The sequence below is a fragment of the Podarcis raffonei genome, chromosome 6, assembly GCF_027172205.1.
Source record: "Podarcis raffonei isolate rPodRaf1 chromosome 6, rPodRaf1.pri, whole genome shotgun sequence".
In the NCBI taxonomy this organism is placed as follows: domain Eukaryota; kingdom Metazoa; phylum Chordata; class Lepidosauria; order Squamata; family Lacertidae; genus Podarcis; species Podarcis raffonei.
The window spans coordinates 96,651,697-96,672,833 of NC_070607.1; the positions used below are offsets into that span (position 1 = coordinate 96,651,697).

The 21,137-nt window shown below is 47.8% G+C and overlaps 1 protein-coding gene across 3 annotated transcripts in view; it reads right to left on the reverse strand.

The window, feature by feature from the left end:
- Positions 1 to 12,823, reverse strand: part of BCL2L1 (BCL2 like 1) — a 51,973-nt gene extending 39,150 nt beyond the window's left edge. Inside the window, exons 1-2 of one of the 3 annotated variants that reach the window (XM_053394669.1) lie at positions 12,641 to 12,823; positions 4,384 to 5,054 (exon numbers count right to left, since the gene is read on the reverse strand). In XM_053394669.1, coding sequence (XP_053250644.1) covers positions 4,384 to 4,929 — 546 coding nt within the window. In that variant the 5' untranslated portion in view covers positions 4,930 to 5,054; positions 12,641 to 12,823. Of the gene's footprint in view, positions 1 to 4,383; positions 5,055 to 5,333; positions 5,507 to 6,551; positions 6,678 to 12,640 lie in introns of those variants that run through there. The other 2 variants (XM_053394670.1, XM_053394672.1) reach the window with 2 other exon arrangements.
- Between the last annotated feature and the right edge of the window lie 8,314 nt (positions 12,824 to 21,137).

A 21,137-nucleotide genomic window follows, 5' to 3' on the forward strand; every position in this document is an offset into this window, starting at 1 on the left:
GCCTCTCTGTGGGTCTTTCTCGCAAGCTACGCCCTTTCCACAACAGCATTGTTTGAAAGGGCCAGGCAAAGGCTGCTCCGCAGGCCCCAAGAGAGCGCTAATCCCAGGCTAACAAGGCTACAGCAAGAACAGGGAGAGAAGTGCACATTGGCTGAAGGCTTACAACAGGGCAGCCAGTTCAGGGCCAGTGTGAAAGGGGGGGGGGGAGACAGAGCTCACCTCTCGAGCCCAGAGATTTTCCAGGCTGCAAGCAACAATCAGGAAGTCAGCACAGGGCCAATCCAGCCGCTTCTATTACTGTTAGCAAAACGCCCCTCATTCAGACAGGAGGCTTGTGGGTAGGAAGGGGGCTTGTATACTGCAAAGAAATGAGCAAGTGAGGAAAGCGCACCTGTGTGCCATCTGCACAGAGACACTACTGACCCTTCTGTGAGATCACTGTCAGGGACAGAATCACAGAATTGTAGAGCTGGAAGGCACCCCAATGGCCATCAAGTCCAACCCCCTGCAAACGCATCCCTCAATAATTAAGACTCAAATCTTCTAACTGCACAGTCCTGCCATCTGTTTCTCGGTCACTCTAGAGCATGACAGCTTATTGCTACTGATTGCTACCAGAAAAATGCATTTCATGATGACTGGAGGACTGTGTACTTGGCTGCTTACTGGAAGCTCCCAGTCATCACACAGGCCAGCCCACTCAGGGCCAGGGGGGACGGCTGCGTTGTTCTCCCTTCAACAGTCTTACTGATGTGCCTTTTTCCCAGGGCAACCAACCATTTATAAAATTAAGGGGTATATACTAAGACAACATGAAGTAGGGGACCAAACCTGCTCCCCAGCACTGGTGAACTGAGTTCCTGGCAACCAAGCCCAATACTATCAATATAGTCCATCCTGAGTTTGGGTTCCTGGACACATTGGAGAGCAACAGCAAGTGGAATAAAATGCTGGGAAATAGATGCATTTGCATCCTTCCAGGAGTGCCAAGAATAATGCATGGACTTCATAACAAACTCATCAGGGAGAAAAAGAGAGAGACACCAGCCACATTTCCATAGATCTGAACCCAGCTCTTCATGTTCCAAGTCAATCCTCTGTCCACAACATTCACCGGTTCTTAATTTGCCAAATGCCTTCTAGTCACTGCAGCCTCACTTGCAATAATTCTGCAAGGTAGGTAATGAATATTATTCCATTTTTACAGATGAGGAACAGAGGCCAAGAGCAACATGCCCAAGACCACACATGTTATTTTACTTTTCATTTAGTACTTTTCCATCAAAGCTATCTTCAGATGGTTCATGTTAGGGGTGCGTACTAAAGCTGTCTGTTCTGGATCCAGGTGCAATTATATGATCCACTGGATCTCAGTAATTCCATGATGGGAGTCTAACCTTCTTAGTGGTTAGTATGTTAGAGAAACTGGATAACTCACTGGCTGACTCTCTCTCTCAACTTGACCTACCTCACAGGGTGGTTGTGAGGATAAAATAGGAGGGGACCACATACCGCAACTTAAGCTCCTTGGAGGAAGCATGGAACAAACATCAAAGAAAGAAAGAAAGCAAACTATTCTGCAGTACTGAAAAAGTTATCCCCATGGACATGATGGTCCATAACCTTTCTGCGGCCACCATTATCTACTTCCCCACCTTGCACCATTCATTTCCACCAGCAGAACTATGTAACAATACCAGAATAGTGAAGGAGGACCTAGGGAGACAACAATGTTGAGATCTGAGCAGCAGGAACCAGTGGGTGTGCACCCCAGAGCAATTCTGCCCCTCCTACAAATGCTGAACAAATATTTGGCCAAACAATGCATTTGTCCTTAGACATAAAAAAGGGAAGACTCCCAGCAGGCGGTATTAGCTGAGTTGGGGGGGGAGGGGGAGGGGGATCTCAGCCTCCCAGCAAGCCAGGGCCAGTGACTTTCCATCAGCGATTTAATCTAAATCCCTCCGGGGAGTTCGTTTACAAAATCAGATTACATTATCGCCTCAGTCTCCAGGATACAGCCCAATCGTCACCAGAGCGACAGGGATATGGAAATCTCCATTGGACCAAGGACTAATCTCGGGAGCTGGAGGGAACCAGGAGAAGAGGAGAGAAGAGAAGACAACAAAAGATGGGGCCAGCCACCAAGATGGCCTTAAGAGGAAGAGGAACCAGTCGGGTCAGTTTGGGCAGACACACCCCAGGTTGTGCCCCCAGGACGACTGCATTCCCAGCATTCCTGAGTAATGCCCCCTCCCCATGCTCTCTCTAAGCTTTCTCAACACTCACCCTATCCAGCCTGCATCCAAAACTGGATTTCACTCCATGTGCCCATTAGATTTTATCCCTTGCTTGCTGCATTTACATCTGGGTAGCTGAAAGCTGCCACACACAGCCTTGAGTGGTACTTAAAAGTAAATTCCCAAGAAGTGAGCATTAACCCACCAGGAGCTTTGTTTAGGTTCAAACCCAAGGATGTAGACAATTCAGCAGGTGGGACCTTGAGTGAAACAGCCAGCAGCTGATTTTTAACAAGGATGTATTTTCAACTGAGACAGCAACACCGCCAGATGCAGGGAAAAGGGCTCAATGGCCCCCTTGGTGTGAGCAGCCGCGGAGACTGGGTCAAGGGTCTCCCGTTATTCTGCATCACAGCTACTGGGAGTGAGCAGCTGAGAGACGTCACTGGAGGATTCTGCCAACGCGTCTGCTGCTGATCACTCTCCGAGGGGAAGAGGGCATTAAAGTGTCCTTAGCAGATGAGACACAAATAAAGAGGGCTGGGGGAGGGTATGCAAGGGGTCCAGATGGGGAGTCTGACTGAGCCTCCAGTGACCCACCCCTACTTTAACATAATGCAACCGCCCTGGAGTTAAAAGCAGACTTGCTGTTAGCCACTTGCCCATATGCCCAGGCTCCAACTTGGTCACTAATTGCTAGGCCCATTGTTCAGACTGCCCTACTCTGCACAGGTACATGTAGGCAGCCTGGCTAGTAAAACTTTTTGGGGGAACCAGGAAATATGACCCAGAAGCTGTACGCCGGCTCCCTTGGCCAATAAAGTGAGATGAGCACCGCAACTCCAAAGTCAGCCACGACTGGACCTAATGGTCAGGGGTCCCTTTACCTTTACCTTAGGAAATAAGGCTGGCCTGTTTACAAGGAAAGATAAAACTAATTTTCCACCCGTGATGAATGTCAGGAATTTGTTTTGAGTGTTCCAACAAAGCACGAGTTTCTGGGTGGTATGAGAGCTCCCTACGCCAGCACTGATTTGCAGCAGTTAACCCATGTCTCTCTACCAAATGCACATTCTGGGTGTCACAATCACTGTACAGGGTCTTCCTGTCAAGCAAAGGAAAAACACTAGGGAGTTGCCAGACACTTATGCAAGGCCACACCCAGAGCCACACTAGCTGCTGGCAAATCCCATGACCTAACCTTTTCCATAGAACATTCATGCTTGGGGCAAGCACATTGGCCATGCACCAGACTGCACTCCCTGGGAAGGTGATTATGTGTGGCAACACAAACAGTCTATTTATCCACAGTTGGGGTTAAGGGAAGAGGAAAAATACAGGTTTGAGTCTAGTCATGACCAGCAGTTGTCTCATCACCCCTTCACTGTGCCCTGGAAATGCACCTCAATCATGCCAGACAGCAGGGTAGGCAAAATGTCAACCAACCTCTTCCTTAACCTCAAGGCTTACCCCAGGTTCAAAAGATTAGCTTTGACCCCTAAAGATGAAGAAGGCCCAGGGTGGTACATTTTATCTGAAAGCAGCCTTCAGCCCCTGTCAGGGTACAGGTGGGATATAAATAGATATATAATAAGGGGATAATAAACTAGAAAAGAAATGGAAAGTACCTTTGAGGCTTTGATTAGTGGGCTATGAAATGCTCTAGTGAACAACGGGATTCAGAGGCAGGCCTGTGGGTGACCTGAACCAAGCCAGCCTGAACGAGAAAAGGAAAGACAGTGGCTAGTACCTATCCAACTACACAGCTGAGGAAAGAGCCCTTGGTACCATGTGTGTCTACATACTTGGCATTGCAGGGGAGAAAGAACAGGAAACCTAATATCCATCAGGAAGTGTGAAATAGCATGGAACAAAGATACAATATTTCAGCCCTTGGTGGCCATTTCTAGCATCTGGTTATCCAATGTTGCATTGGCACCTTGCCGGAGAAGACACTTGGCACCTTTCCTCTACTGGTGCCCTCCACATGTTTTGGACTACAGCTTCGATTAGCTCCAGCCCATCAGCATCCTCAAGTTCTGCCTCTGATGCTGCTAGAAATATAAACTGGCCTGTTTCATACTTAAAACTACGAAGGTGCCCTTCCCACCACCACCACCACCCCCCTTTGCCAACTGCTTACCCAGCCGCCATTTTCTTGGATCCACGGGTCCAGGTGGTCCGTCAGGTAAGTGGTCATCCAGCTGACAATCCGTCCCACCAGCACTCGCATCTCCTTGTCGACGCTCTCCACGCACAGGGCCCCTCCGAAGGAGAAAAATGCCACAATCCTCCCCCAGTTCACCCCGTCCCGGAAAAGTTCATTCACCACCTGCTCAAAGCTCTGGTATGCTGTGCCAGGGGTGATGTGGAGCTGGGATGTGAGGTCACTGAAAGCTCTCCGGTACCTCAGTTCAAACTCATCGCCTGCCTCTCTTAGCGTCTGCCTCACGTCCAACCTTGGGCTGTCTTCAAGATCACTGAGGATGCTCGGGTGTCCAGTAGCCCCATTTACGACCGGGCTGGTGCTTTGATGCCAAGACGGACTCCCATTGGGGACGCTGTCCATCTCGTCTCTCAACTCAGTCCTGTTCTCGCTGTCCTCCTCCAGCTCATCCCAGCTGTGGCCCCTCTCTGACAGCTTGTAGGAAACAAAGTCTACCACGAGTGCCCTGTTATTGCGTGACATCTTCACACCTGAAGGTGTCTCAGTAAGTCCATGGTCCAGAATGCCAGCCAACCAGCACGTTTACCGAGCGAGGGTGCTGCTCCTTTCCATCTTTCTGGCAACCAGAAGAATGCCAAGCAAGAGAGCTTCAAGGGAGAAAGAGCAAAGGGAGAGAAAGAAGGAGACGAAACTGTTAAAAGGACCAGGCTCCCACTCTGTTTTCCTGGCATGCACGTAGCAGCAGTCCCTTACTACTCAGGGAAAGTCAAATATTCATGAGCATCTCTGTGGCTCATCCTCAGACTTAGTCATACGAGCATCTGTACAGACAGCCAACTCCTCCCCTCCCCTGGCCACTTCACTTTTCCACTAAAGCTGGTCCCAAATCTCATGCACAGGGATCACCCCCCCAACAGATGTTTTACCGGGCTCAGGTGCTGCCTGTGAGGTCCTTTCCCCAAAAATTCTGTGCAGCATGGCCAGGACACTCAGTACCCAGGTGGTCTCTCTGCCACATCTGAGATCAATCTTTGGAAGCAAAACCAGCTCTGACCGGAGTGATCCTGCAGCCTGCCAGGCTGGGAAGATGCAGGCAAAGAAGGTTCTGAAAACCCAAGAGGGCTCCCCCTGCCACCTTGATTGAGTGCTGCGGCTCTCCTGCAGCAGCGAAGCATAGAGATCCCTCCCCCTGCATCTCCACCTCCCACCATCCCTGGGATCTAAGCACTTCCTGGTGCTTTTTTTAAAGGGACAAGTACTGGATGAAGCTTCTCGGCTGTATTTGCTTGCTCCCCAACACGGACCCAGGAATTAACAATCAGGACGCCACCTTTTGCCCCTGGTCAGTAATGTCTCTCAACAGCCTAAAACAAAAGCAGAGAGTAAACCGGGGAGAGAAGTTTGGGGCTTTTTTTAATTAAAAAACAACAACTTCAGGGAAGGATTAGAAGCTGCTTTCAGGTTGATCACCTTGACTTAGATTTCAAGACCCTGAAAGGTGTGGGGACTTTGATTACACAGCCTCTCCATTTTACACTGGAAAAGCGGCTCGTTTTTCACTCCCTCCCTGCAGCCTGCTCCGGCAGCAAAGTCAAAGGCAAGAGTTTCCTTCTGCCTTCCTGAAATACTAGCTTAAGTACGCTGCGCTGGCTTAAACTGCAAAGGGTTGCAGCTGACGAGCACAGAGGCACAGCAGACCTCAGCCGTTAGTGCAGCTCCAAAGCAGAATTCTGAGCACAAACTCCCACCACAAACAGACCCACTTATGGGAATGAGTCATGCATGAGACATATCCCCCAAATTGGAAAGCTCAGGCACGCACAAGGCAAATGACTGCGAAGAACCAGGCAGAGGGGGTGATAGCAGGCTGCAATTGTGCCCGGCATGGCAAAGGATCCAACTTAATGTTGAATTTGTGTGAACAACCGGTCGGTGGTATTCTCTCTCTCTCTCTCTCTCTCTCTCTCTCTCTCTCTCTCTCTCTCCTGCCCACCCCAACCCTATTTCCTCCTTTGCAGGAGCCGGGAGAGGCAGGGCAGTCACAGCAGCATCCCCTTCCTCCTTCCCAGAAGGCCAGCTGGGCAACAATAGCCAGGCTATCCCCTACTGGGAGATGTGTCAAAAGGAGCTTGTGCAGTACTCACCCCCTGGAGAGGGAGGACGAGCTCAGTTCTGGGAAGTCTTAGGGGAAGGAGGAACCCAGCCAGCCGCTGTGCAGTGAATGTGGCGGAGGAGGCAGCAGCAGCAGGGATAAGTTCCAGGCACTGGCCAACCCGCCTTGTCATCACCATCGCCCCGCCTCCTAAGGGCTGGCCAAACATTCAAGCCAGCCAGCCCCCATTCCCAGATTGTAGGAGGCCTGAAAACATCAAAGCTCAGCAGATTATGAAATCTCCATTCTGTTAATTGAGCTTTCATTCAGGATATTTTTTTGTGCGTGCGTGGGAGAGGGGATTTTTGTAGTTAACACCCCAATTTTTCTACCATTCACTCTAGCAGTATGGCACAAGCCTGTGTCCAGCACACATCTAGACTCCTTCCGCGTCCATCACAAGGAGGTTATGGGGTCTGAAAACACCCTCTCCCCAATCTTTTATGTTCTTCTCCCGCAGTGCCATCTGAATAAAGGTTAGTCGGAAGCGAGCCCTTCTGAATCCAGCAGGAATTTGCTTCCTGGTAACCCTGAAAGCATTTTCTGTAGGGTTGTACCGCAGGTGGGGAAGTGCGACAGTGGCTTCTTCAAAGGAGAGGTAACTAAATGCCATTTTCACACAACAGACTGAGGAAGAGAAAGCTTCATTCTCACCAGGCTAAAGCAAGATTCCCTAACCTGGTGCGCTCCAGATGTTTTGGACTACTACTACTACAACAACAACTCCTATCAGCCCTTGGTCAACTTCCCCAGCCTCCTGAGCCCTTCCTTCCCAGATCCTTACAGCACACAAGCCACTTCCGCTGCTAGGCCCTATGTGGCCTTTACCCTGGACAAAGTGGGCTTTTTTTATTTTCCTCCCAGCAGCTGTACTCTTTAACATTTCCGTCTCCCTCTCTCCTTTGCTGGGAAAGCTACACAGGCAGGCTGAAATAAAAGACTCCTGGAGGACACTCAGTACCTGTGATGCAATCGCGGCAGAGCACTGTAGAGTGGTCCCATGCCTCATGGGTGTGGAGGCACCTGTGTGCCTGTCTTCCAAGCCTTAGCCTACTGCAAATCACCCTGTCCTCCACAATGAGATCATCCAAAGTTAGAGCTGCTAACTCGAACACACACAGAGAGACTTCTCTTAAGACCACCCTCTATCAGGACCTTCAGCCAAACACCCCGCAGGCTACTGGAATTCGGCAAGATCAGCATCTTTCTTTTCTTTCTCTCCTCCCGAAACATGCACAGAGCAACCGGTTTGGCTCTGGACACACTCACTTGCAGGATGAACTCCCTGTCTGAGAACTGTCCCATCTTGGGGGAAAGGGGAAAGAAAACCAGACTCAAAAGTTAACTGCTGGGCCTTGGGTTCCCCTTGCTCTCTATCAGAGTTCCCCATGTGCCAGAATGACTTCTTTTCTGCAGGGGTGTGAGAAGCCAGAACATGTTTCCCAAAACTCAAATCAAGAGGTCATGGGTATATCATTTTCTCTTTTTCTTCTCTTTTCCCACCTCTTTGCTAGTTTCAATTGTGTGTTGTCTCAAAACTAGATTCAAGGGTATTGTCTGGCCTTGGCAACTCTTGCGCTCATGCTGCTTATCTGCACATGAGATGGATAGAAAAGTGCTCATTAGAAGCTTCATACTGTACTTTTAACTGAGTTTTGCAAGCAATCTGGACACTGGTTCCTGTACATGCATACCCCACTCTGTGTGAGGCTCAAGAGGGGGATAAGGCTATCAACGGCTACTAGTGAGCTACCTCCAGGATCAGAGACAGCATGAGCCTGAATAGCCGTTGCTGGGGAATAACAGCAAGAGAGAGAGCCATTGCCCTCATGTCTTGCTTGTGGACTTCCCAGAGGCATCTGGTGGGCCTCTGTGAGAACAAGGTGTTGCACTAAATAAGGTGTTCAGCCTGATACAGCAGTCGGGCCCTTCTTATGGTTTTAAGAGCAAAGAATGTTGCTAGAGTGAAGGCAGAGTGGATTCATTCAAGAATGATGTATAATTTCTTTCTAATGCCTTTGTCATGAATAGAATAGAAATAGAAATATCTTTATTGTCATTGCCCCCTCTCAGGGACAACGAAATTACTTGACTGCTCCATAAAAACACTAATTAAAACAATACAGTATAATACAGCAAGGAAGATTAGATGACTTTCAAAGTCCAGGCTTCCCATTCAGGGCTGAGATCGCTCTGGAGAAGAAGCTGTTCTTAAGACGGCTCGTTCTTGTCTTCATCGTCCTGTATCTCCGTCCCGACGGCAGGAGCTCGAAGAGACAGTGACCAGGATGCGATGGATCTTTTACTATGTCCAGTGCCTTCCTATGGCACCTTGTGGCATAAATCTGCTCTAAGGTGGAGAGTGGGCAGCCAACAATGCTCTCTGCTGCCTTAACGACTCTGCACAACCCCATCCTGTCCTGAGTAGTACAGCTTCCGTACCACACACATAAGCCATAAGTGAGCACGCTCTCAATGGCACAGTGATAGAAGGCAAGCAGCAGTTTCTGCGGAAGATGGTTTTTCCTTAGAATTCTCAAAAAGTACAGTCTCTGCTGCGCCTTCTTCACAAGCCCCCTTGTGGGTTGTTCATGGGTTGTTCATCTAGCATCTCTGCTGTATCTAGTGTAAAACATGTGTGCCTCACTAAAATTTCCCTGAAAAAAGGAAGAGCAGTCTCACTGATCAAACTAGGGCCAACTTTCTGATTCTGTAGATTTTCTTCTTCTTACTTTCCTTCAGCTCCATCCTGACTATCCCATATCCAACCCACAAATCTCCACATTTACCATGTGTTTCTTTTACTGCGCTTTCAAACTTTTTACTTAGAAGAAATGCCACATTTCATCTGTTTTTTTCTGCCCATCCTATGCCTAAATGAATTTAATTTGAAAACACTTTACAGTCGTACCTTGGTTCTTGAACATCTTGGTACTCGGACAATTTGGCTCCCGAACACTGCAAACCCGGAAGAGAGTGTTCTGGTTTGCGAACATTTTTCGGAAGCCAAACATCCAACCAGCTTCTGCAGCTTCCAACTGAGTGCAGGAAGCTCCTGCAGCCAATTGGAAGCCGCACCTTTGTTTTCGAACCGTTTCGGGAGTCGAATGGACTCCCGGATCAGATTAAGTTTGACAGCCAAGGAATGACTGTATTGATTGGCATATCGGAGTCTTTCAACAATATGAAAAGTCCTGTTCCACTACCAAAGTCAGCTTTCACCAACTTGGTGACCAACATGCTGGTGGGAGTTGCAGCCCAAAATACCTGGAAGGCACCAGGTTGGCAATGGTGACTTAAAGCATCATCACCCCGTTAGATATGGTGGAATTAAAAGCCAAGGGGCACAACACTTAAGAAGTGCTCAGATCCCATGTCTGGAGCTGGCAATTCTCTATTGTCCCAACTATAGGGTGGACAACCCTGCCAATGATGTCTCCATTCCCAAATTCAAGTACAGTTTCTCCCTGGAATTTCGGTTGGAGAATTGAAAGCTGGGGAAGGGGCAGAGCAAAAAGTCACATGTTCAGCCCCTGGCATCTCCTGTAAAATGATCCCAGATCCTAAGGCTGGGAAAGATGTTGAAGAGCAACTGGCACTTGGAGTAGACATCACAGGGCTGTGTGGTTCCACAGCTAGGCTCAATATAAGGCAGCTTCATAGGTGTACAGGTGCAGATCAGGGAATCTATGCCCTTAGCCCAGTGGTGGCCAAACTTGGACCTCCAGCTGTTTTGGGACTACAACTCCCATCATCCCTAGCTCCCAGTGGCCAGGGATGATGGGGATTGTAGTCCCAAAACAGCTGGACTGCCAAGTTTGGCCACCACTGCACTAAGAAGACTTCAGCATCCACACTATAGTTCCATGCACACTCATGGCACTATATCAATAGGTCAACAAAATGGGTATAACAGTGACCAACTTTACGGGTTCAAGGTGAAAACCTGCAATAAATGATTATTGCAGGGCACTCTGTAGATTACAAACGATGTCATCTGGTCCTTTCTCTGTCCTGTTTCTTTCTCTCGCATATCCTTGTCTACCCCTTAGCACTATCCTATCCCTAATCACCCCCCTCTCAAGCCACTTCCTCTTCCCACACTGGCACCCCACTCTGCTCGCCACAGATCACACCTTCCTTTTACACACTGTTCCCCAGACAGAGCTGTCTGTATATGTTGATTCCATTCCGATCAGCTTAATCCCTTAACAAACCAGAGAACCAGAGGAAGAGGAAACCCGATAGCTGCTGCCTTCTGGGAGAGCTGTCCAAGACCAGCTCCCTGACTACTGCACACCATTGAACCCTACTGCTGCCTCACATTTACTGAGTTCAAATGAGTCAGTATATTGCACTGGCTAGAGCACAGGCAAGCAGCCTGTGGTCCTCAGGCATAATTTCCAACACCCTCTTGCTCAGGTCAGACCTGTGGCCAGAATGATGTGTCGCAACCCGTTCAGCAAGAATGAGAAGGGTAGCAGTCCCACCAGCTATTAGCTTCTGCCCGGCCAAAGTTAGATTATTTCTGCAGTGTTTCTCAAACTTGGATCCCCAGCTGCGGTTGGACTAAAACGTCCATCATCCCTGGGTCCTGCTAGTTAGGTATGGTGGGATTTGTACTCCAACAACTGCTGAGGGACCCAAGTCTGAGAAACACTGCCCGATAAGAACGGAGACCTCGTCATTAATAAAGGAAGAAAAAAGTCATTGTTAATTTCTTTCTCTCTAAGTTTTATAATTGCTTTCAGTATCAGGAGCATAAATGATGTTAGTTATATTAATTTTGTTGTTTCTTATATTGTGGTTGTTTGTTTGACTTTTCTATTATTTGTTTGTATGTTTGCTTATTTGTTTGTTTGTCTGCTTTCCCAAAAATGTATTTATTTTAAATCAATAAAGATATACTTTAAAACCATATATCTTAAAGATAAGAAAGAAAGAAAGAAAGAAAAAAGCTGTCCGATCTTGGGTGAGACCATTAGACGACAATCCTGAGAGACCGGGACTGAAATCCCAGTCATGAAGATCAGTGGGGAGCCATCGTTTCTCAGCCTAAATGGAGAGCCTCAAGGTCCATAAACAGCAACACCCTAGTGGTCCCGGGCCCTAAGGAAGTTAGATTGGCTTCAACCAGAGCCAAGGCCTTTTCAGCTCTGGCTCCGGCCTGGTGGAACGCTCTGCCTCATGAGACCAGGGCCCTGCAGGATCTGATTTCTTTCTGCAGGGCCTGTAAGACAGAGTTGTTCCGCCTGGCCTTTGGCTTGGAGCCAATTTGATTCCCTCCCCCTCTTTCTTTTTCTTTTCTCCTCCTGTGATGAGGCTTCATTTTAATATTTTAATGTTTCAATATTTTAATTGTTGTATCTTAATCTTGTTTTTAAGTTGTATTCACTCAACTTGTTTTTATTATTGCTTGTCAGCCGCCCTGAGGAGGACAGGGTATAAATAAAAATTATTATTATTATTAATTTTGTTGTTTCTTATATTGTGGTTGTTTGTTTGACTTTTCTATTATTTGTTTGTTTGCTTGTATGTTTGTCTGTTTTCCCATAAATGTATTTATTTTAAATCAATAAAGATATACTTTAAAACCATATATCTTAAAGTTAAAAAAATAAAAGGAAATCCCAGTCCTGAAGATCAGTGGGGAGCCATCGCTTCTCAGCCCAAACGACCTCACAGGGTTGTTGTAAGGTAGTTGGGGTGAATCCTATATGCCCTTCTCAGCCCCTTGGAGGAAGATGCAAAACTCACAAAAGGTCTCACTTCCCCCTTTTGCAGAGAGCATCGCATCCGCCCTGACCCGTAACCGCATCCACTTCCTTCCCCCGCGCCCCTCCCCCGCTCCCCATTCATCTTTCTCCGATTCAACTAGGACAAAGCGCAGCCCCGCCCCCTTCCAGGGCTGAGCCAATCACAAAGAAGGGAAGGCGAAGACGCGCATGCCCGGCACGCACTGCTTCCCCATTGGACGAGCCTCCTGTCACTCCTCTCCCGCTCGCCGCCCTCACCTCAGAAAATGCCAAGGAGCCCCGCCCCCTGCCCCGGTTCCCTTTACCGGCCTCCGTCCCCGGTTACCTCAGGGAAGAAGCGGCCGGCAGGAACCGCCGAGAGGAAGGCGCCGAGAGGGCTGGGCCGCTCCGGCGCCGGCGGAGCTTCCCTGCCACCCGACGAGGCGGCGGCTTTTTCGGCGGTTCTGCCTCGCTCCTTGACCGGCCGGGCGGAAAGAACTGGGCATGCGCGAGCAACCGCTACTTACTACTCGAAGCCGCCTTGCGCATGCGCGACTCGGAGCCGCGGCGGAGCGGGGAGGAATGGTCTGGAGTGCGCATGCGGAGGAATGTGACGCGAGCGGGGAGGGGGTGCGCTCTCGCAAGGGGTTAATGCGCCTGCGCGAAGAGCGGCGCGCCAGGCAAAGGAAAGGCGTGGGCGCCCTCTCTTGGCCGAAGACCGGCATCGCGTGGGGAAAGAGGTCGGCGGTGCTGATATTGCAATGACTGCGCTTTGCGTAGAGAGACGCGCTTGGCAGAGTGGCGTTGCCGTGATTTTCTGCAGGGTTTACAGCGAGTAAGATCTAACGTAGTAGCGTAAGAGCCAAAGGCCTATCTAGGCAAGCCTTCCTGTTTCAGATTGGGCAACCAGATGATGTCCCAAAGGCAAGCAGGACCTGAATGCTTCAGGGGGAACAATTCTCAAAACTCTCACCATCTTATTTAGCTCCAGAAAGACATCTACTTCTGCTTCATTGACTATGCAAAAGCCTTTGACTGTGTCGACCACAGCAAACTATGGCAAGTTCTTAAAGAAATGGGAGTGCCTGATCACCTCATCTGTCTCCTGAGAAATCTCTATGCGGGACAAGAAGCTACAGTTAGAACTGGATATGGAACAACTGATTGGTTCAAAATTGGGAAAGGAGTACGGCAAGGCTGTATTTTGTCTCCCTGCTTATTTAACTTATATGCAGAATTCATCATGCGAAAGGCTGGGCTGGATGAATCCCAAGCCGGAATTAAGATTGCCGGAAGAAATATCAACAACCTCAGATATGCAGATGACACAACCTTGATGGCAGAAAGTGAGGAGGAATTAAAGAACCTTTTATTGAGGGTGAAAGAGGAGAGCCCAAAATATGGTCTGAAGCTCAACATCAAAAAAACGAAGATCATGGCCACTGGTCCCATCACCTCCTGGCAAATAGAAGGGGAAGACATGGAGGCAATGAGAGATTTTACCTTCTTGGGCTCCATGATCACTGCAGATGGTGACAGCAGTCACAAAATTAAAAGACGTCTGCTTCTTGGGAGAAAAGCAACGACAAACCTAGACAGCATCTTAAAAAGCAGAGACATCACCTTGCCAACAAAGGTCCATATAGTTAAAGCTATGGTTTTCCCAGTAGTGATGTATGGAAATGAGAGCTGGACCATAAAGAAGGCTGATCGCCGAAGAATGGATGCTTTTGAATTCTGGTGCTGGAGGAGACTCTTGAGAGTCCCATGGACTGCAAGAAGATCAAACCTCTCCATTCTGAAGGAAATCAGCCCTGAGTGCTCACTGGAAGGACAGATCCTGAAGCTGAGGCTCCAAGACTTTGGCCACCTCATGGGAAGAGAAGACTCCCTGGAAAAGACCTTGATGTTGGGAAAGATGGAGGGCACAAGTTGAAGGGGACGACAGAGGACGAGATGGTGGGACAGTGTTCTCAAAGCTACCAGCATGAGTTTGACCAAACTGCGGGAGGCAGTGGAAGACAGAAGTGCCTGGCGTGCTCTGGTCCAGGGGGTCACGAAGAGGCGGACACGACTAAATGACCAAACAACAACAAGATCTAACGTAGTAGCCTAAGAGCCAAAGGCCTATCTAGCCAAGCCTTCCTGTCTCAGAGTGGGCAACCAGATGTCCCAACGGGAAGTTGGCAAGCAGGACTTGAATGCTTCAATGATTTCCCCCCTTGGGAATCTCAAAACTCTCACCATCTTTTTTAGCTGTTTGCAAAAGCAAAACAAAGGAAAAGAAGAAAAAAACTACCACCTAGCTGTAATCAGGAATTTTAAAACAATTAAGGCAGCTCTGCCAGAATAGAAGAAAACAAGCAGAAAGTTTTCTCACCAGCAAAAGCAACAGAAGCACTGATGATGAAGATGCAGTTGGAAGAGTATTAACATGCAGCCCAATCTCTTTGCAGTTTACTCAGCAGTCACACTCTTTGAATTACTTGGGACTTACTCCCAAGTAACTGGATAGGTTTGCATCCATCTATCTCAAATTATAAGACCACTGATTTGGAGTGCAATCCTAATATACAGAACTGGAGGCAGGAGAGGCCCTCTAGTGATGGAGAGAAAATCTGTGCGTGTAAATCATCTACCTTCTGTGTTTTTAAAAGCAGCAGGCCCTCAAAAGGCCTGCTTCAGAGCAGGTCACAGGTAGCTTTGGAATCTTTGGATCCAAGGCCCCTTTCTTCACCTGAGTGGTTCCAGGACTGGGTCCGTCAAATGTGCCACCCTTGAGAAGCGATAGAATAGCTCCAGGACATTTGGTCCGGCTGTTGGTCTGCATAGAGGATTCTGATTCTGTGGATCGTTGTTCAGAAGTAAGTCTCACTGGCCACCCAGATTCTGTATGAAGAGCTGCTGCTATCTCTCATGGTAAGAGAGTATAGCCTGTGGGGGCGGGGGATATTCTGCACATTTTCAAATATTTTGAAAGCCCCCCATTTCAATGCCATTTGAATAAGCACCCTGCTACAGGGTGGCGCTGTGGGTTAAACCACAGAGCCTAGGACTTGCCGATCAGAAGGTCGACGGTTCGAATCCCCACAACGGGGTGAGCTCCCGTTGCTCGGTCCCTGCTCCTGCCAACCTAGCAGTTCAAAAGCACGTCAAAGTGCAAGTAGATAAATAGGTACTGCTCTGGCGGGAAGGTAAACAGCGTTTCCGTGCGCTGCTCTGGTTCACCAGAAGCGGCTGAGTCATGCTGGCCACATGACCCGGAAGCTGTACGCCGGCTCCCTCGGCCAATAAAGCGAGATGAGCGCCGCAACCCCAGAGTCGTCCGCGACTGGACCTAATGGTCAGGGGTCCCTTTACCTTTACCTACTAGGTATCTTTAGGTGTTTTCGGAGATGACAAGTGAACTAGTTTGTGAAAAGAGGAAAATGCTGATCCTGACTTCTCTCTTTGCTTTTTTGGCCCAGATCCAATCTGGCACCAAGTTACACTCTTTTCGATGTTACACAAACACAACACTTCCTCCCCGGTTCATGTCCTGCTCCATTTTTTAAAACAGATTTTTTATTAAATTTTCACATTTTTACACATTTTATCTCCAACCAATTCAACCATTAAAATATTAGGTTCGCTGAAACTTCGGACTTCCTTCCCTCCCATGGGTTCTTAAATTAAAATTTTAAGTTTTCTACATCTTTTACTTTATCCAACTATTGTATATCACTAGTTATCACAATCAATTTCACATTATAAATGTCATTACAACGCTACCAATGATTTTAACTGTTTGCAGTTAAACTACAAATTTACTTCAATCTCTAACAAATACTTGATCTTCTTGGTTTCTGATCTTCCCCGTCAGTTTCGCCATTTCTGCATATTCCATCAAATTCGCCTGCCATTCTTCCTTTGTGCTCATGTCTTGTTCCTTTCTGGTCTTGGCTACTGTAATCTCCTCTTCTGTGACCTCACATTATCTCATTTTTGACACCTTGAATTTATCCAGCACTCTCTGCCCCACACCACTCACCTCTCTTGTTGCTGTTACTCTGGTTAGAAGGTGCTCCTCCTTGAATACCATCTCTGGTTTCTTTCCCACAAGCTCCTCCTCTAATCCGTGGCCCCTGCTTTACAAAACTGAGCTTGGGCCAAGGAACCCTGTTTGGAAATGTCATAAGAAAAAATAAAAAAGCCAATGCAATTCTGGGCTGCATCAATAGGAGTATAGCATCTAGATCAAGGGAAGTAATAGTGCCACTGTATTCTGCTCTGGGCAGACCTCACCTGGAGTACTGTGTCCAGTTCTGGGCACCACAGTTCAAGAAGGACACTGACAAACTGGAATGTGTCCAGAGGAGGGCAACCAAAATGGTCAAAGGCCTGGAAACGATGCCTTATGAGGAACGGCTAAGGGAGCTGGGCATGTTTAGCCTGGAGAAGAGGAGGTTAAGGGGTGATATGATAGCCATGTTCAAATATATAAAAGGATGTCACATAGAGGAGGGAGAAAGGTTGTTTTCTGCTGCTCCAGAGAAGCGGACACGGAGCAATGGATCCAAACTGCAAGAAAGAAGATTCCACCTAAACATTAGGAAGACCTTCCTGACAGTAAGAGCTGTTCGACAGTGGAATTTGCTGCCAAGGAGTGTGGTGGAGTCTCCTTCTTGGGAGGTCTTTAAGCAGAGGCTTGACAACCATATGTCAGGAGTGCTCTGATGGTGTTTCCTGCTTGGCAGGGGGTTGGACTCGATGGCCCTTGTGGTCTCTTCCAACTCTATGATTCTATGATTCTATGATTCTAAGAAGACTGTTCCCTTTCACTTATGGGATATCTAAGAGCCCTTATAGAGTCCTTATGTAGGTTCTCAATCCATAGGAGAAAATAACAGAGGCCAACCAGAGAATATTGAGAAGCAAAGCAGCTAGTAAGCCTGATTTTTATTAAACTGTTGCAACAGGGTCCCCCATGCAGGAAGGGAGGAGAGGAACCCAGAACATTGGTGTGCAAGCTCTTATATAGACTTTTGAAACCCTGTAGCTCAAGGCCACCCCCCAAAACATCATACATACATCACAGAAAGAGGTGGTCCCCAGCAGAAATTTGAGTGTGTTGCTTCTCTCCTGTCTGCCAGGATACCTAATAATGCCTCATCTGAGTGCCTTTTCTGGGTAGCCTGGCTATTCCTTTGAGATGGTAAATACTTAGTTCCTGAACCTCTTACACATATTGATAGTTTGCTTAGCTTAACAGATACTTGCCAGACTATTTGAAAAGGGAGGTGTAAGCCTCTAAAGTCCAAAGAAAATTGGAAAGCTTTCCCCATTTCCTTCCTCCTTGCAGAGAAAATATTGGAGGTCAATTTGGGAGAGTCAAAATGGCTTCAATATTGTTCTCCTGTACTATTTCAGATGTGTGGTTAATATACTTATGTATGTTTATGTTTGCCTTGTACATTTATGAACATTTATTTTGTATATATATAAGACCTTAGAACTCCTATAACAGAAACAACTAGCCTCTACCATGTGACGCGGCAGCTAAAAAAGCCAATGCAATTCTGGGCTGCATCAATAGGAGTATAGCATCTAGATCAAGGGAAGTAATAGTGCCACTGTATTCATTAGGAAGAACTTCCTGACAGTAAGAGCTGTTTGACAGTGGAATTTGCTGCCAAGGAGTGTGGTGGAGTCTCCTTCTTTGGAGGTCTTTAAGCAGAGGCTTGACAACCATATGTCAGGAGTGCTCTGATGGTGTTTCCTGCTTGGCAGGGGGTTGGACTCGATGGCCCTTGTGGTCTCTTCCAACTCTATGATTCTATGATTCTATGTGGAATGAGATTATCTTGATCAAGTGCAAACACCACACAATGATGGGAGGTTTCACATTTTTATTTCCCACAATGTTTGCACAGCTAGGCTGCCCTTCTCTAATGGAGGTAATAAAGTCTGTCTTTGATAAACATAGATAAACATGTTTCTCTTTTCCACAACCAGCCAGGCAGGATACAACTGTTGATAAGAGTCAGTTGGGGTGAGGGCTTGCCTTTCCCATGCAGGAAGATGAGAGGAACACCTCTGTAACTGCACAAATTCTTCACACATGCCTTGGGCCTCTTGGGTACAACAAAATGTCTTCATTACGTTAAGAAGTCTGGACTGTTTGCATCTCTTCACACTTCAGTCTTACTGGCCAGCTGTCCAGCCCTCTTTAGCCTTTGTTGACCTTGGAAAACAGTCCCTCTTAGCCTCATCCACTATGGGCTGCCTGTAATAAAAAACCTTCCACATGCCACACAACCTTGGAGTTTGTTAAGTTAAACTCTAATTATTACTTTTAACACATGAGAAACCACAGAAATGTTTGGCTACCTTCTTTTATCTATTGTATAAAATAGATTCTATAAAATGCCTTCTTATGTTATGGCTTCATATGTTCAGGCTCAGGAAATGTCTTCCTAATAACATATCCTGTACCTGAAGGATTCCATACAAGGTTACAGTATATGATAAAATTGTTGGTTGCTAGTGGACATGCCAGGACATTTGTGCTTGATGTTCCAAAGATGTTGATATATCACATTTAGCTAGATGTAACATTGAATCACCTTGTTGTTGTTTAGTTGTATCCGCCTCTTTGTGACCCCATGGACCAGAGCACGCCAGGCCCTCCTGTCTTCCACTGCCTCCCTGAGTTTTGTCAAATTCATATTGGTAGCTTCGAGAACACTGTCCAACCATCTCGTCCTCCATCGTCCCCTTCTCCTTGTGCCCTCCATCTTTCCCAACATCAGGGTCTTTTCCAGGGAGTCTTCTCTTCTCATGAGGTGGCCAAAGTCTTGGAGCCTCAGCTTCAGGATCTGTCCTTCCAGTGAGCACTCAGGGTTGATTTCCTTCAGGATGGATCAGTCTGATCTTCTTGCAGTCCATGGGACTCTTAATAGTCTCCTCCAGCGCCACAATTCAAAAGCATCAATTCTTCGGCGATCAGCCTTTTTAATGGTCCAGCTCTCACTTCCATACATCACTACTGGGAAAACCATAGCTTTAACTATACGGATTTTTGTTGGCAAGGTGATGTCTCTGCTTTTTAAGATGCTGAATCACCTTAAGGTTGCCAAATACCAACAGTGTCAACAGTGTTACCAGAGAACGAACTGGCCATTGTGTGCCCCACCCTGTAACCTCTGTCAAAGGATTGCAAAATGCTGGCTTGTGAGGGACCATGATTGTGCTGTTATTATTATTCAGTCTCTGTAGCAGGTGCAATAGGATGGTTCATCTGGGCAGGAAAAAGGATAGTGGGATCAGGAGAATACGTGTTGCTCCTGGCAACCACTATGAAACAGGGCTGGAATGTGGGCTGGAGATGAGCGGTTAAGTTATGGAGAAGGAAGAGTGCAAAAACTGGGAGATGAGAGCAGCTAAGGCAATATAAATGCTCCCAGGCACTTAACCTGGGAGCACCAGCTAATTCATCATTCTTCTTATATTCTTAGTAGAGTTAATAAATTAAAAGATGCCTGCTTCTTGGGAGAAAAGCAATGACAAACCTAGACAGCATCTTAAAAAGCAGAGACATCACCTTGCTGACAAAAGTCCGTATACAGTGGTACCTCAGGTTAAGTACTTAATTCGTTCTGGAGGTCTGTTCTTAACCTGAATCTGTTCTTAACCTGAAGCACCACTTTAGCTAATGGGGCCTCCCGCTGGCACTGCACCGCTGCTGCACGATTTCTGTTCTCATCCTGAAGCAAAGTTCTTAACCCGAGGTAATATTTCTGGGTTAGCAGAATTTGTAACCTAAAGCACATATAACCTGAAGCGTATGTAACCCGAGGTACCACTGTAGTTAAAGCTATGGTTTTCCCAGCAGTGATGTATGGAAGTGAGAGCTGGACCATAAAGAAGGCTGATGGCCGAAGAATGGATGCTTTTGAATTATGGTGCTGAAGGAGACTCTTGAGAGTCCCATGGACTGCAAGAAGATCAGACCTCTCCATTCTGAAGGAAATCAGCCCTGAGTGCTCACTGGAAGGACAGATCCTGAAGCTGAGGCTCCAAGACTTTGGCCACCTCATGAGAAGAGAAGACTCCCTGGAAAAGACCCTGATGTTGGGAAAGATGGAGGGCACAAGGAGAAGGGGACGACACAGGACGAGATGGTGGGACAGTGTTCTCAAAGCTACAAACATGAGCCTGACCAAACTGCGGAGGCGGTGGAAGACAGGAGGGCCTGGCGTGCTCTGGTCCAGGGGGTCACGAAGAGTCGGACACGACTAAATGACTAAACAACAACAAAGTTAAGAATGGAGCCTGCATGTTCAGAGGCAGTCTACCTGCGTCTGCCATGTGCTTGGGTGCCAAAGAGCAAGCTTGCTTTCTGGGCACCTGATTGGCTACTTCGGGGAAACAGGATGCAACTGCCAATTGTTGGGGCTGGCTGGGGGTCAAAAACATCTGGAGGGCACCCCAATCCTTCAGGCCTCTTTTTGAAATGCTTGAGGACTAGCCACCTCCATCTAATTCACTTTCAGGACCAACCACTTAAAACGGACGGAGGCGCGTTTTCTTTTTATTCATTTCCCCCGCGCTACCCTTGCTGGGACTCGTGGTTCATTCAGGGCGCTCCTCCTCGGCTTGCCTTTAATCCATTCCCCTCTTCCCGGACTACGTTTCCCAGGAGGCCGCGCGGCCGCGAAGGAAGATGGGGCGAGCGCTCCCTCGAGGAGGACGGCGAGAGGGGCGGGGCACCCGCTTCCCAAGGCGATCCGGGACTTGTTGTTTTGTCCCCGCCCTCCAGCCCGTCAGTTCCGCCCTCTGCCCCAATCAGCGCGCCATGGGGA